The sequence below is a fragment of the Dysidea avara genome, chromosome 14, assembly GCF_963678975.1.
Source record: "Dysidea avara chromosome 14, odDysAvar1.4, whole genome shotgun sequence".
NCBI lineage: Eukaryota > Metazoa > Porifera > Demospongiae > Dictyoceratida > Dysideidae > Dysidea > Dysidea avara.
The window spans coordinates 13,021,531-13,035,370 of record NC_089285.1 but is presented as its reverse complement, the minus strand read 5'-3'; the positions used below and the strand labels follow the sequence as shown (position 1 = coordinate 13,035,370).

At 38.3% G+C, this 13,840-nt stretch overlaps 3 protein-coding genes across 4 annotated transcripts; 1 reads left to right on the top strand and 2 right to left on the bottom strand.

Moving 5' to 3' along the window:
- Window positions 1-1,193: 1,193 nt before the first annotated feature.
- On the bottom strand, window positions 1,194-6,591 carry LOC136244300 (E3 ubiquitin-protein ligase RNF10-like). The gene is made up of 22 exons (XM_066035853.1): window positions 6,058-6,591; window positions 5,887-6,008; window positions 5,647-5,834; window positions 5,498-5,588; window positions 5,377-5,434; window positions 5,114-5,240; window positions 4,989-5,064; window positions 4,881-4,944; window positions 4,766-4,827; window positions 4,616-4,675; window positions 4,522-4,566; window positions 4,402-4,465; window positions 4,269-4,345; window positions 2,731-2,843; window positions 2,472-2,533; window positions 2,370-2,425; window positions 2,239-2,316; window positions 2,072-2,189; window positions 1,944-2,021; window positions 1,666-1,886; window positions 1,437-1,617; window positions 1,194-1,380 (listed from the first exon to the last, which is right to left on the bottom strand). The coding sequence occupies exons 1-22, from the start codon at window positions 6,143-6,145 to the stop codon at window positions 1,286-1,288; spliced, it is 2,124 nt and encodes a 707-aa protein (XP_065891925.1). The 5' UTR covers window positions 6,146-6,591; the 3' UTR covers window positions 1,194-1,285.
- LOC136244302 (uncharacterized) lies at window positions 6,578-8,503 on the top strand. The gene is made up of 5 exons (XM_066035855.1): window positions 6,578-6,983; window positions 7,036-7,172; window positions 7,233-7,264; window positions 7,315-7,404; window positions 8,287-8,503. Exons 1-5 carry the CDS (start codon window positions 6,635-6,637, stop codon window positions 8,444-8,446), a joined length of 768 nt encoding a protein of 255 aa, XP_065891927.1. The 5' UTR covers window positions 6,578-6,634; the 3' UTR covers window positions 8,447-8,503.
- Window positions 8,419-12,542, bottom strand: LOC136244303 (B-cell CLL/lymphoma 7 protein family member A-like). 2 transcript variants are annotated; one of them, XM_066035857.1, is made up of 6 exons: window positions 12,128-12,542; window positions 11,998-12,059; window positions 11,907-11,944; window positions 11,738-11,837; window positions 8,610-8,746; window positions 8,419-8,560 (listed from the first exon to the last, which is right to left on the bottom strand). In XM_066035857.1, the coding sequence occupies exons 1-6, from the start codon at window positions 12,160-12,162 to the stop codon at window positions 8,486-8,488; spliced, it is 447 nt and encodes a 148-aa protein (XP_065891929.1). In that variant the 5' UTR covers window positions 12,163-12,542; the 3' UTR covers window positions 8,419-8,485. The 2 variants fall into 2 exon arrangements, with proteins under 2 accessions (XP_065891929.1, XP_065891928.1); XM_066035856.1 differs by having other exon boundaries at window positions 12,117-12,538.
- Window positions 12,543-13,840: the final 1,298 nt, after the last annotated feature.

Below are 13,840 nucleotides of genomic sequence, written 5' to 3'. Positions count from 1 at the left end.
CATGCAAACATGGCCCAGGTAGCTGGAAGTTGGTATATTGTAAGATAAGGTACATCTTCAAAAACCTTTGTATGCAGGCTACTCCATACATTTGCAAGTCATCCAGGAAAGGAATTTCTTTATCATCCAGACCATTCATTACTACTGACACAAGCTCACTGTGGTTAAAGCAACTTATAATTGTTCAGTCTTGAGCCAGCTCTACACAACTTTCATACATTGTATCTATAGTAAATATAATACATCAGGTTATCTTCAAGTACTACTGGATTTAAAGGTCAATTCAATGTAAGCTATTTTGTGTGTCACTCAAGTAATTGCCTGATGAAATTTAGTGCATGCATGGATTGAGAGAGAAATCAGAGAATTACTAATAATTCCATATGCATTAAAAAATAACAATATGTAGCTACACAACATTTTAGTTGTCTTTTTCTTTACTAGTTGTAGTAGCTTTGATACCTCCAGCAGCCCCCACAACAACTCCTGCTGTGGTTCCCACTATGGCACCTGTTGCTGCTGCTCCGGCTACAACTGCAGCGCCTAATCCAAGTGTCACACCACCCAGTATACCACCAACCGCTACAAAACCAACTACAGCTAGTCCACGTTTAGCAATGTTCCATGTTGAGCTCTCTTCAGCTGCTGATGACTGTGTCTCATCGTCATTGCCAGCATGGAGGAGAGGGGATTGTTCAGGCGAAGAGCTGTCTGATGTCTTTCTTGATAAATACGGACTACCAGAGGGGCTCTTGGATGGAGGTCGAATTCCCTTTCGTTTAGGCCTATCCAAAGTGTGGTGTATTAATCTTTGGTTCTCTCCGGACGGGGATTTCCCCGGGCTCTCCTCTCCCATCACAATGGTTTCATCACTTCGTCTCGGCTTCACCGATGGTTTTGGTGGCACAGCGGGCGGTAGTTGTCTTTCTGCGGACGTTGCTCCTGACCCTGGCGTGTACATCGTCATGCCTGTGGACAACCTCGCTTGTAGGTCACGAATTTTCTTGGATGGTGTCCTAGTCGGGCTAGTCTCTGATGGAGAAGACGTAGTGTCTTCCATTTCTTATTTAGTAATGAACCGCGGGAAAGATTTTTGCAACAAAACAAATCCAGCTGCTGTAAACTTCAGGTAACCGAACATTACATAATAAATTGTGAGGTAACACATCAATAGAATCACGAGAGAACATTACTTCAGATTTCAGTTCGACAATTTATACAACAAACAACGGGAAAAAGAAACTATATTGCTTCTTATAATTATGTTCTAAACTAAAGAGTTGAATTAATTAGATCTACGTTGTGTCCCTGTACTGAAGAGAACCATTTTCTTGCGACCTTTCTTTGCTGTCTTACTGCCGCCAGGCTTACCACTAGTACCTGCACACATAAGAAAGCCTCTATTAATTTCACACACAGCTACCAGTACTGTATACCTTGGCTGGCTATCTGCATGTTTTCGGTCGCTTGTGCTAAAGCATCCACGAAGGAGTCTTGAAAGGTAGGAACTATTTCATCCTCATCACTGTGTACCTCGATAGCAGGGCCTTTAGGAGGTGTTGTAACTTTAACTGCAGGAAATCTAACATCAACCTTCTTCTCTCCTTTACTCAGGGCCTACACCAGATAAGATCAAAACACAACACACGTGTCAGTATCACATACCTGAGCAAATGATGGTGTAGACGCTTGCAGAGGCACAGCAGCAGTTGGTAGTACATTGTGAGATGTTTTTCCAGGGACAAACTCTTGAGCAGTTGGACTGAGTTGAGTGGCAACATTTACATGTGATGATAAGGGAGGGGATGAAGCAAGGGACAATAAATTGTGAAATTTCTCAGGTGAAATTTGTTGTCTGTGCTGCAAATCAGGCAAAGAGCTATTACCTACATGAAAAACACAAATGGAGGTAGTACAAAACTATGTTTATGTTCAATACATACCATTGTCTGCTTTGTACTTCATTTGATTCTCTTTATGTTTCTTCTTTTGACGTAGTTGTCGTCTCTTGTGCAGCTGAGCTAAACACACTCACATATGTAGATGGTGTTCCTTTAACAATAATTCTTACCTGCAAAATGGCTTAGTGTGTTTCTAGACACTAAAGGAGGCTTAAGGTCTAACTCACACAACATAAACTGACAAGTAACCGGCAGATGACTCAGATAGCGATATTTAGAACGTGTATCCTAAACATACACTTATTACATGAGGTAACATAATACAACATACACATACGTAGTTCATGCCAAATTGCTCCATTTCAACTATACGAGCCTTTATCTCTAATGGGGCAGCAACAAGACTACCATATTCCTATAACAAGTCACACTACTTCAACACCAGAGTATTGTCTATCACAATTATACCTTGACAAGACAGTGGGCATTAATAGGATGCAGGTAAAGGTGTTGTCCATCAGATGCTATAAAATAACTTATTATACACAATACAAAAATGACATTAATCACCTTGATAGAAATATGTATAAAAGGAGTCAGTTTGTTCAGCAGATGAAAGATGAAATTCAGTCCTACATATGAGCCATGCACGAACACATGAAATATAAAATAATGTGGTAACAGTTACTAGTAGAAATGTCACATACACCAACTACATCCCTACTACTTAAGATTACAATACTGTTGCACCCATGCTTGCCAACTACACACAATACACTCAATAGTTGGTCATAGGAGAGTGCACCTGTGATCAAGTTGTGTGGCTTACTTGTCTTTAGTGAAATCCTCAGAGTCAATGCTACTGTGGCTACAACTAGAACTGTCCAAAGTAGAGCTATCCATCTCATCTTCAGCATCTGAGAATGCTTGCTCAAATGGGCCCTGCAACACATGACAACAGTTGGTAGTTAGGCGACTAAGACATACGTCCTGTGAGACAAGGGCAGATGCAAACAAAATGAGGAATGCCATCTTTTGCATTGTGATATTAATGTCCTACAACAATGGTATACTGAACCGACACACAAGATTTTAAAACTGGGTGTTTTGTTGCCATTAGTATGTCTCCATGCATTAAGAACAAAAGTGCTCAAAATCTTTATGGTTATTTTTCAATGACACATGTGATGTGCATATTGCAGTGAATTATATTATCTATGGTGCTAACATTTTCCATTGGAGGATAATGGGGAGTACATTAGCTATGGTGCTAACATTCTGTGTTGTGGGCTTTTGTATCCATCTATGGTCTGTTAACAGAGGTGTGACTAAAATGTGGAACAGACTAGAAACAGACTCATGAGAAACCTACCTAAAACACAATTAGCCGTTTGAAAACAATATCAAATGCTATTAGCCTCTGAACAATGTTTCGAAGCGTATTTGAGGTGATATTTAAGTCCTACACTTGAAAGTGTTTAGTTATTTTTCTGTAAAATCATACTCTTTGCATTATGACTGTAAACACTCTTAGAAGCTTCAAGAGATGCTGTTAGTTGGATTTGTGTTCAGGTTCTTATTTCACAGCTGCTCCTTAGTTTACCATGACATTGTGTACTTTTCATTGACTAGTGATAATCAAAATCAGCAATTGTCGTGCAATAATAATAATAGTCATAACTAATGCTTACAAATAGAATTCATGCTTTGTCGTTTATGGACAATTTTAATCTTGTTTACAGCAGACAACTTCACAATCACTGCCTTCGCTATTAGTGTGTTTAATTTTTAAGTGCAGGATTTAATATTGGCTTGAGCACACTATATGATCACGCTCAGACGTTTGTACAAGATCATTGCTGTGCTTAGTATCGTTTTAAAGATTTTATAATGGTAAATCCATGTTTTAGGTTTGCATGAGCCAGTCTGTTTGTGACTGTTTTCCAATCCACATTTTAGTGATGGAAATAAAAGTAATGTCATGCCCTAGCTAAATTCCCTTATGAATTAGTGGACTGCTTTACAGCCAATGATTGACTTCGTTGTGTGCAACGTAGAAAACATTGATAAGCCTGATGTAAACTTTTGCAGCCATGGCACAACACCAGGTAGCACTTGCTAGACAGTTCATACCCATATGAAGGTAATGTGACTCACTGAGCAAAACCTGACCAGTTTACACTCCAAGAAGAGGTGAATCAGATGGTGTAGAAGGTATTAGTTCACTGTTTACTGAACCAATTAAACTATGCATAAAATTATACTTGTCACGATTGCTCAAAAACAGAACTACATAAACAGTAGGGATTTCACTCAGTGAGTTACATATTATCTATGGTTATAATCAGTACAAATATGACAGCATACCTCAATAAAATTATCATCCTTGGCAACATGCAGTATTACTGGAATGGGATCTGGTTCATTCTGGGAAGTGGTAACAACTGTAGAGGATAGAATCTACACATAATAATACTGTAGTACATTTGTGTGTATGCACCTGTATCAATATCTCTTGCGTGATCATAAGCGGCTTTAGCACCAGTAATGAGCTTCTCTCTTTTCTATCAAACCAATACAAAAAATGACACAGACACTCAACAAAAAGGCTTTTAGGTACCTTTAATTCTTCTAAACAACAATCTATAAAACATCTTTCTGACTCCTGTAAATAAACAAATAACACCACACACACGCACACATAGTTTAATAACCTCTTCAGCTGAAAGAGACTTCAGCTGAGAAAGCAACGTAGCTTTTTCGACTGAAATAATCTACAATTGACAAAGACAAATATGCCAAGGTTCATGTTAGGTCAATGGATATCAGTACATATAGACATGTACATGTATATAATATCTTACCTGATTTAGCACTTGATCTGGTGTAGCAGTCAAAAGTTTGTAAAACTGTGTAGGGATTTTGTCTATGCACAAACCCCATTAACAACATGTAGATATTGACACAATAATACCATACCATCAATTGTAGGCAGCAAGCCTTTACTGGCTAGGCATGACTTGGGAGCAACGACTGTTCCATCCTATAAAGCAATAGAATAAGCATCACAGAATAATACTTCTGTACCTTCTGCTTGGACATGAGCCACATGGTAATAGTATCACCAACTGTGTACTGCTGGCTTGACATTATTGTGGAAACACTGACATGAAGTAAATATGTTATATGCATACATTTATAGTAATCTATACCTCTTCAAATCATCCTTGTAGATTGACTCGTAACATATAGGACACTTACGCCAAGCCTTGTCACTGAGTGACAGGTAATGTAGGACACAAGACCAGCAATACACATGACCACAACGAGTTATCTTAGCTACATACAAAAAACACATATATACAGTTTAGATACTCCTCCTAACACTACACTACACACACACACACACACACACACACACACACACACACACACACACACAGAGTTAAAGACTCCACAATGCTATGCTACTCACCTACTCCAGGTGGGTATAAACATATCGGACAGGATGGAATTTGGTGACAAAACAGTCGCTAATCAAAAAACAGTAGCGGGTCACAAAGTGACCATATGTACTATACACAAATAATACTTACCACTTGTTCAATAGAGTCCCATTCTACTAGCAGGTCAGGATCAGCTAAATGTACCGAGTAGTCTCCACTGTGTTTCACCACAAACTGGCAACTGTAGTATACAAAAACACTTGTGTAATTACCAGGAAGTGGCAGTCAACAAGACTTGCTTTGCTTGAAGAAACTGTTCTTTATTAAATGAAGGTGTAGATTTACTTTTTCTCCTGGTACTGGATATTACACTACCATAAGGAACTGTGTCTCTTGGAGCAACAGTGAAATTTAACAAGTGGTTTAATGATACTGTTTTCTTCTTCTCTCCTTCACTAGGTATCAAACTTTTTGAAGGAATTACCAACTGAAAATGTGCATGACTTTATTTAAAACCAAGTTGTTTTTCCAAAACATACCTCCTCCTGTCTGCCCCTAGGAGGTAAATGACGAGACCTTCGTCCACACCAATTGTCATTTTGTTGCCAAGAACCTTTCTTTACAATTGGCTGTTTTCTATGAGCATATTGCTTGGGACGTCCTAAGCAACAAGAGTATGTAATAAACTACAAATGAATATAAAAATCTACCTTGTAAGCTGGAAGTCTTTGCCAGTTGAACTGACTTGTCTTTAGGTGGCTCTGACGAAAAGTGCACCTCCCTCCTTTCTCCTATCATTTGAAACCTTTCTTTTTGGGAAACTGTTGACCCCTTTACACGAGTAGTCGGTTCTTTCGGGCTCCATTGGTTCACAACTCCATGTTCACTACAACTTGTTTCGGTAACATGAATTAAACTTGATTCTATTATGGCTTGCTTATAAGTATCTTCTTCGGAAGAAATTTTGAAAGTTTAAGAGTACCCTTAGTAGTGTCTTCACGCCTAATTCACTCTCCTTGTGTGGCGATACCTTCCTTGTTGCTTGGCAAAGAGGTAAACTCAAAAGGGTCCACCAGCGAACGCAGCTTCAAGGCTAGTATCCTCCCCAACGAAAGTGACAACTCAGCGAAGGGCTAAGTGGCCACTAACCCAAGGAAACGGGTCCCACTTCACTTTAAATTTCTCTAGGGTGAGAAACAACTTCTCACCATTAACGGTAGCACGTGATAATAAAGGCGCGCACTATTTTGAAATTTTGATTTTGAATCGACCTCGAAATCAAAAGAAATGGCGGAAATTTTGGACGAGTTTGATGAGGCTACTCCAGTGAAATCCTCCTACTGTAAGCAGCTAAGTGCTGATGAATACGAAGAAGAAGGATGTTGTTGTACCGAAGATGCGTTATCAGAGTTGATGTCTTATTTGGATTCTAACCCGAGCGTGTACAGCAAAGTGTTGCAGAGACGTAAAAAGGAAGATGCAGAAAATTCAAACCTATTCTCCTTTTTGAAAGTGCAACTTTTGTCCTACTGGCATGGCAGAGATGCTGGATTCGAATCTGTAACTGATGCAGAGTGCAAGAAAGAGCTAGCAAAAATGAAAGAAAACATGGGCAAAGCATTTGAATATTCTCTGGGTATGTACAGAATTTACAAAGTGTCCTAAAATTGTGTGCTTGTTTTAACTAGAGGCAAAGGGCAGGTCACCAATTCGATTTTCACAAAGATTGGAAGAAAAACGAAGGAAGAAAGCTAAAGCTCCAGTTATTCCCCCTCCACCCCCTCCACCCCCCATTAAACCATTGGAACCTGCTCCAATATTAACAGTAAGTTCTATTCAGTGGTGTTGTAATGCTAGGTGTTTAAATTTATGTATTTATTTTTAGCGTAAACCACTGAGAGATCATAACACTGAAATGTGAGCATTTTATTACAATATCTAGTGCACTATTTGTTGTTGGTGTTTAGTAATGTGCAGGTGGATGCTCACAAAGATCTAATCACAGCTATACAAGGTTCCAATGCAAGAAAACAACTGAGGAAAATCCATAACAAGAGGTATGTATAATGTAGCAGGGTGGGCTGAGTCATAAAAGTGGATGTGTGTGGAGGCCTTGCAATTGTTTTGTCAAATTTGGTCACATATGTAGTTGTACACTCGTACTTTGTTAAAAACACCAGCAGCACTGTTAGTAGTTTTCTCCAGTTCCATCTTCCTTGAACATCTACAATGATATGACTTTAGCCGATATTCCAATAACCAATATAAAATATTATTATCAAACCAATAAACAAAGCTGATCTGGTATGGTAGCATGGATTTAGTTAATAAGTGACAGTGGGACTGCAATCAACAGCTGGAATTACATAAACAGGCACTGCTAGGATATTACTAGAGTACAAGTGCCGGTCAATAGGTGTTTATGTATATCTGTATCTGCTGCTTGTTTACACTTGTTATCGATCTGATACTGATATGCAAAAGCAAGGCTGATATAGTTGAGCTGATCTGATGGTGCACCTCTGCTACATGTTCTATGATCTTAACCAGACCACTTTCAGAATTGTGTTTTCTTGCAGCTCTGTCAAGGACTCCTGTCTATTGGTAGTGCCACAGTATTGGTATAGCTAAAACATTCTGAGGGACAAAATTTCTGCTGCATTTGTGACTTACATCCACAAAATTTGATTCAGTGAAAATTGATTTGGCAATATACCAGTGTATTATTTCTACATATATAACAGTACAATATTTGTATGTATGTACACAATTTTTTGAATATCGATTGTGGTGATAAATACTTTCATGAAATATTTTGGTGCATTTTTTCAGTGTTGTCCATGTGCAACCTATGGTGAATATTATTTTTGCTAAGATACAAATCTTTGTTCCAGTCATATGATGTGTGTGTATACTTTTACTTGGCTTTTTTGATCTAGGTCTCCTGGTGGAACTCCTATCCCACATAAGAAAAAGCAACCAGAAGAATTTGTGTCATATTTTAATCAGGTACTACTTGAGAAGTTTGCAAATGCAAGAAGTCCCAGCCCTGTTGTCCATAGTCCTACTAGTAACTTTGATAACACTATAAATGATTAAAAGTAATAATTGTGTAATGCATTATTGATAATGTTATGGTCAATGTGGTGATCTTGATCTGTCACGATTAGCAGATGACTGTTGAGTTGGTGATCTTGATGATCTCTCCTCTACCTGCACAAACAGTAATACTACATGACACCAAGTGGTGTGTGATACTCACTTTGTTGTCTGAACTGTTATTAGATTCACTAGTTGCTATTAGTGAAGTCACTGAAGTGGTGGAATTTGCTGCAAATGAGTCAGCATCATTGCTAGCTAAAATATCAGTGGGTAACGAATTGGATGGTTTGATAAGATCTACAAGGGAAGAAAGCATGACTAAAATAAAATACTGAATACTATCCATCAAATATAAAGATATTTCACTTAAACTGTACTAGAGTTGAACATGAAAAATCCAATTTAATACACAATGCAAATTTTGTTAAACTGGTCAACAGTACTATACTATGTTCACGTTGAACTGAATCCTCAAAAACATTTAATAACTCATGGATGCAATTACACATGATCTTGAAATCTGGCTCATTTGTAGTACTGCTTGACCCGCTAAAAATATTTCAAAATGTTTTTGTTCAAATGTTTGACATGATATTTATGGCCAATCAAAATTTTCACAATACATTTCCTATGGGGAAGCCATATAAACACAGTGTCCATTACAGCCCTTTCTCGAACTTGTAATGGAGCCAAACCGTACGTGTTTGTTTTTGACACCTTTGCTGTTACCAATAATCATCTGGTTGGCTGAAATGTTAACTCTGTTGAGAAAAAAATCCACTTTTTAATTTTTAGCTGTTTTTCAGGATTCAGCTCAACGTGAACATACTATAGGAGTTAGGGGTCCTTCGGCTCTGAAGCTTTAACAGTGAGGTTAGGGCTAATTGCGCAGCTCACTTAGAAATAGAATTCAACCTCTTACTGGCTCAACAATACATGGAACCTCCCTATTACGGACATTTTGGACCCAGAATTTTTGGCCCACTTTTTGCTGTAATATAGAGGTTATCTTCTTCCAGGGGTAAAAAAATTATTAACCAGACCTGTTGGGACCAAAATTTTTGTCCTTATTATGGAGGTTTTTCTATTGTGTCCTTAATTCAGGGAGTTTGCTAAGAGAGGTTCCACTGTACCACCAAGAGTTAATAAATAGTGGAGAGGTATTAATCCTTGATACCACACTAAGTAAATTTATAGGTACGTCCAATGGGCCAGCTGCTTTCACTTGCAATATGCACAAATTGTTAAATTAAATAGTACATACACATACTAGCCTGCAATTGTGTCAAACTCTGAAACGTACACTTGTATGGAAAGTCATCAGCCAACACTGCACCCTCCCCAAACTAAATATCAAGTGGGATGGTACCAGTTTAGCAATCAAAGCAAGTTAATAAAAAAGGATCATTATCATCCTTGCGTTTTAGCCATCTCACCCAGCACTAACTAGACTGAAAGATTCATTTAAAGCTTGCTTAGCAAATGACAGCCATTTCCAGGAAATGATGACAATGCCAGTTCTAGCTAGTAAGACCATATTGCGTTGTGTGTGCCTACAAACCCACTCGGAATTTACTAAGTGGAGATAATGAAAATCGTGTGATACAAAGTAAGCTCTTATCTATACTTCACTTAGCAGCCACCTCTTTAGTAAGACCACCTTGTTATAGTGGTCACTTCAGTGTCCTTATTACTGGGGCCATATTTTCTGGTCCCATGGGTGGACCTATTAATGAGGCTTCACTCTGGGGACATGCTCCCCAGTAAATGTTTGAAAATTGGACTCTCCAAGAGTGATTCAGTAGTCTATCATAATCGACTGTTGTATAAACTTAACTGTTGAACTTGTCTAGGTCACTTTATGTTGCTCAAGTGGCTAACGCTTGTCACTTACAAAGAGAACTGCAAGATCATTCGCTGCTCATATCGCTATTTCCTGCTCATGCAGAATTATTTAATTTCAGAGCTTTGGGACCTGTTGGATCTCCAGCACTGAACTGCCACATGTATTGCAAATCTAATTAGTGTATGCCTTTTCAAGGCTCCTGTGCCAGCCACAATGTGGCTATCAGTGTATGGCATCCCTGAGCCTAGGCCTCTGTATCTATATTGCACAGTTTGTCTGACATTTTTCATCATTTATGCCATTTTAGGGTGACTGTTTTATTGGGGTACCTTGATCTTGATGTAATTTAGATATCTTTCATGCAACCCTAGAAAAATTTAAACATTAGATCCTCCGAAATTGATTGTGAGGCTGATTCAGCTATGCTATTGAACATTTGCTTGATTGCCCTGCTTGGTTCTGACAGACTATGCTCCTGATTATTAATGTGACTTTTATTGGAAGTAAAAGCTCATTTATAAATCTGCTGAACATATATTTGTGTCTGTTTGAACATTGTGTACTGTGTACTTGAAGCACGTACTGCATAAATTTTATGGATTATAATGCAATAAGCAATACTCAGTACGCGATACACAGTATGCAATGTTCAAACAGACAGAAAATCCACAGTACACATCATCAGAGTAGCAGTGTAACTACTGAAAACAAGGCCAAATTAACAGAATTTGTCAATTGTGATCAGATTTTACAAAACCGTTCCAAATCGCACATCAGGAAAAATCAAAATAACATCACCAGTTGATGGCTACACTATCATACTACCAGATTTGACTCTCAATACTACTCAAACTACTCGGGGCTGGTTTTAACAGACGTATTTTCTGGGTGGTGTGGAGAGCTCAAATGGCAGTTTCAGGCCTTGTGAAGGGCCTGGCTTGGCAAGAACCAGTGGTTTACTGGTGGATGGCCTGATAATGTTGGACAAATGTTGTTTCTATTGCATATCAGCCACTAAGATACCAGCACAGCCCCGTAATCTCATGTCTGGACTTCAATCATGGTCTGCCTCCATTTTGAAGTCTATCTCTTGCTCACCCCGCCACCCCCTGACTTCCTCCCCTTTGTGAGCACTCGTGATACTACTTCACTCGTCCAATTGCTCAGATTTTCTATCTTATTGGTGGGAAACTTTACAAGCAGCTACAAGTACTGGAAGTGGTCTGAAAGGTAATAGATCGATGCACACCTTGTGTAAATGTCATATGCGTGCTTGCCATCCTTGGCGAGTTACGCTGACTTGAATTCTTTGAAACCATTTATATCGAAACTTCTAATGTGCGATTCGAAACATTTTTCCAAAATTCAGTCACAATTAGCTATTGAAAATTGTTCAGTATTGGCAAATCCACTATAAAGCAACAGACATATATCCTGCCCACCTTCTATTGGTTGAGACTGAGAGGTGTTCCCAGAGTCAATCATGATCTCTGTTGATTCATTGGTAACAGCAGTGACAACTGGCTCTAATTCTTGTTGTTTCTGAAACAATCTACTACTAATACCAGCACACACACACACACACACACACACACATCACAGTCTACATACTGGTTGGTTTTTATCATCATCTGGTTGGTCTTCTTTCACTAGTGAGTTACATGTGATTAGGCTTACAATACGAGCCAACTTATTTATTAACCTGGAATCCATTTGTATACTTTTAGTGAGTTAGCTAGCCCAAGTTCTACCCATCTCTTCTCCCTGTGTAAGGCAGGAAATTGAAATTGACATGCAAGCGTTGTTTAATTGGAATATTACCACTTTCTAACTTTGTTACTCGGTAGCAAAGTCTTTCTGATTTCATCTCGTACTCTGTTCCTTGTCTCAAAGCGAAGTCCTCGACTAGAAATCATTTTGCTAATTAAAGAGCACTAATAAACAGAACTGCGTTTTATTTAGAGCAGCGCCATCACGGTACCATAGGTACCCAGTGTGCTAGAAGATTCTATACTCGTGTATACACTGTCTAGTCCATTTCAGCACTGAAGGAGAGTGATTTTGCACAAAAGCCGGCCGGGTAGGGTTTCCAACTCAAAACAGGAAGATGCTTCCTTTTGTTGTTTCTGGTGATTTTCACACGGACTGACCTTTAAGATAAAGCAAACAAGTGCTAATGTATTATTGGATTACTTGTAGCATTGGATATCAACATAAGTTTAACATACAAAAACAGAAAAAGTGGTCACGTGACCAAAAATATCATAATAGTTAAATTGGGAAGTTTATTAGAAAATCATTGTATTTTAGGGTGACCAAAGTCACAATTAGTGTATTTTCTTGCCTTATAATGAAGACTTCTACATCTTGTAGTGCTATAGCATATCCTTATAGCTGTAATGAGATTATTGGCTATGTGACCACTTTTGGGTATTTACAATTAAAGGTGCACTGATATTGAAAGCAAGAGTTAATAATCCCTCTATTATTAACTCTTGTTGAAAGTAATAGACAGTTTAATAAATTATTAGCACTTGTTCATTTTACCTATAAGGTCAGCCTGCATGAAAATCATCAGAAACAATGAAAAAGGCTGAGGTAGCTATCATCTTATTTTGCAGTGGAAATCCTGTATGAAGGAATTTTTGGTCACGTGACCACTTTTTGGATATTTACATATGTTAAAATTGTGCTGATAGTGACCGTTGCAAACATTCCAATGACAAATTAGCACTTGTTTGCTTTATCATAAAGGTAAATCTGTGAAAATCTCCAGAAACAACAAAACAAAGCACCTTCCTATTTTGAGTGGAAACCGAAAAGGGTGTATATAAATTGACTCATTATGGAGTTGACACAGAGCTTCATTGTAGTGGTGATGATCTGCAACATGTTCAAGATGATCTTCAGTCAGATATAGCTAACTTGGTCGCAGGCTAATAGGCTACAGCTGAATGTTTTGAAATCTGTAATAATGCTGCTTGGATCCTGGCAGAAGTTGTGAGATCATTGTGTGTCTATCTTGCTTAATGCTCATGTTGCTACCACTCGTTATCTTGAAGTGATTATAGACCAGAATTTGTCCTGGAAATCTCATGTTACCTAGTCACTGTATGCCTTACACCATTTGAGCCCTTACACCAGATCACTTATTGTATCAGGCATTTGTATACCAGTTTTTGACTACTGTGATTTTGGATGCCTACAGCTGCATTACTCTCAAAGCATCTAAAGCGCATACATTCTCGATTTTTACAAGGAATATCTACATGTTGTTCTTTTGTCAAATTAAGGAGACGTTTCCATACAGCTGTGCAAGTGTTTAAAGTTTTGCACCATCTTTGTCTGGGATATTTAAGAGACTGGTTTGTATCTGCTGAAGCATTTACAGGATGTCATAGTGCCACAAATCCTTTCATAAATTGGGAAGAATAGTTTTTACTATTGGAGTACTTATTTGTAACAGCTTACCCCCCAATTTGTGTGGCATCGATCACCTATCAAATTTTAAAAGACTGTATTGTTAGTGTTATTTATAATCTTCG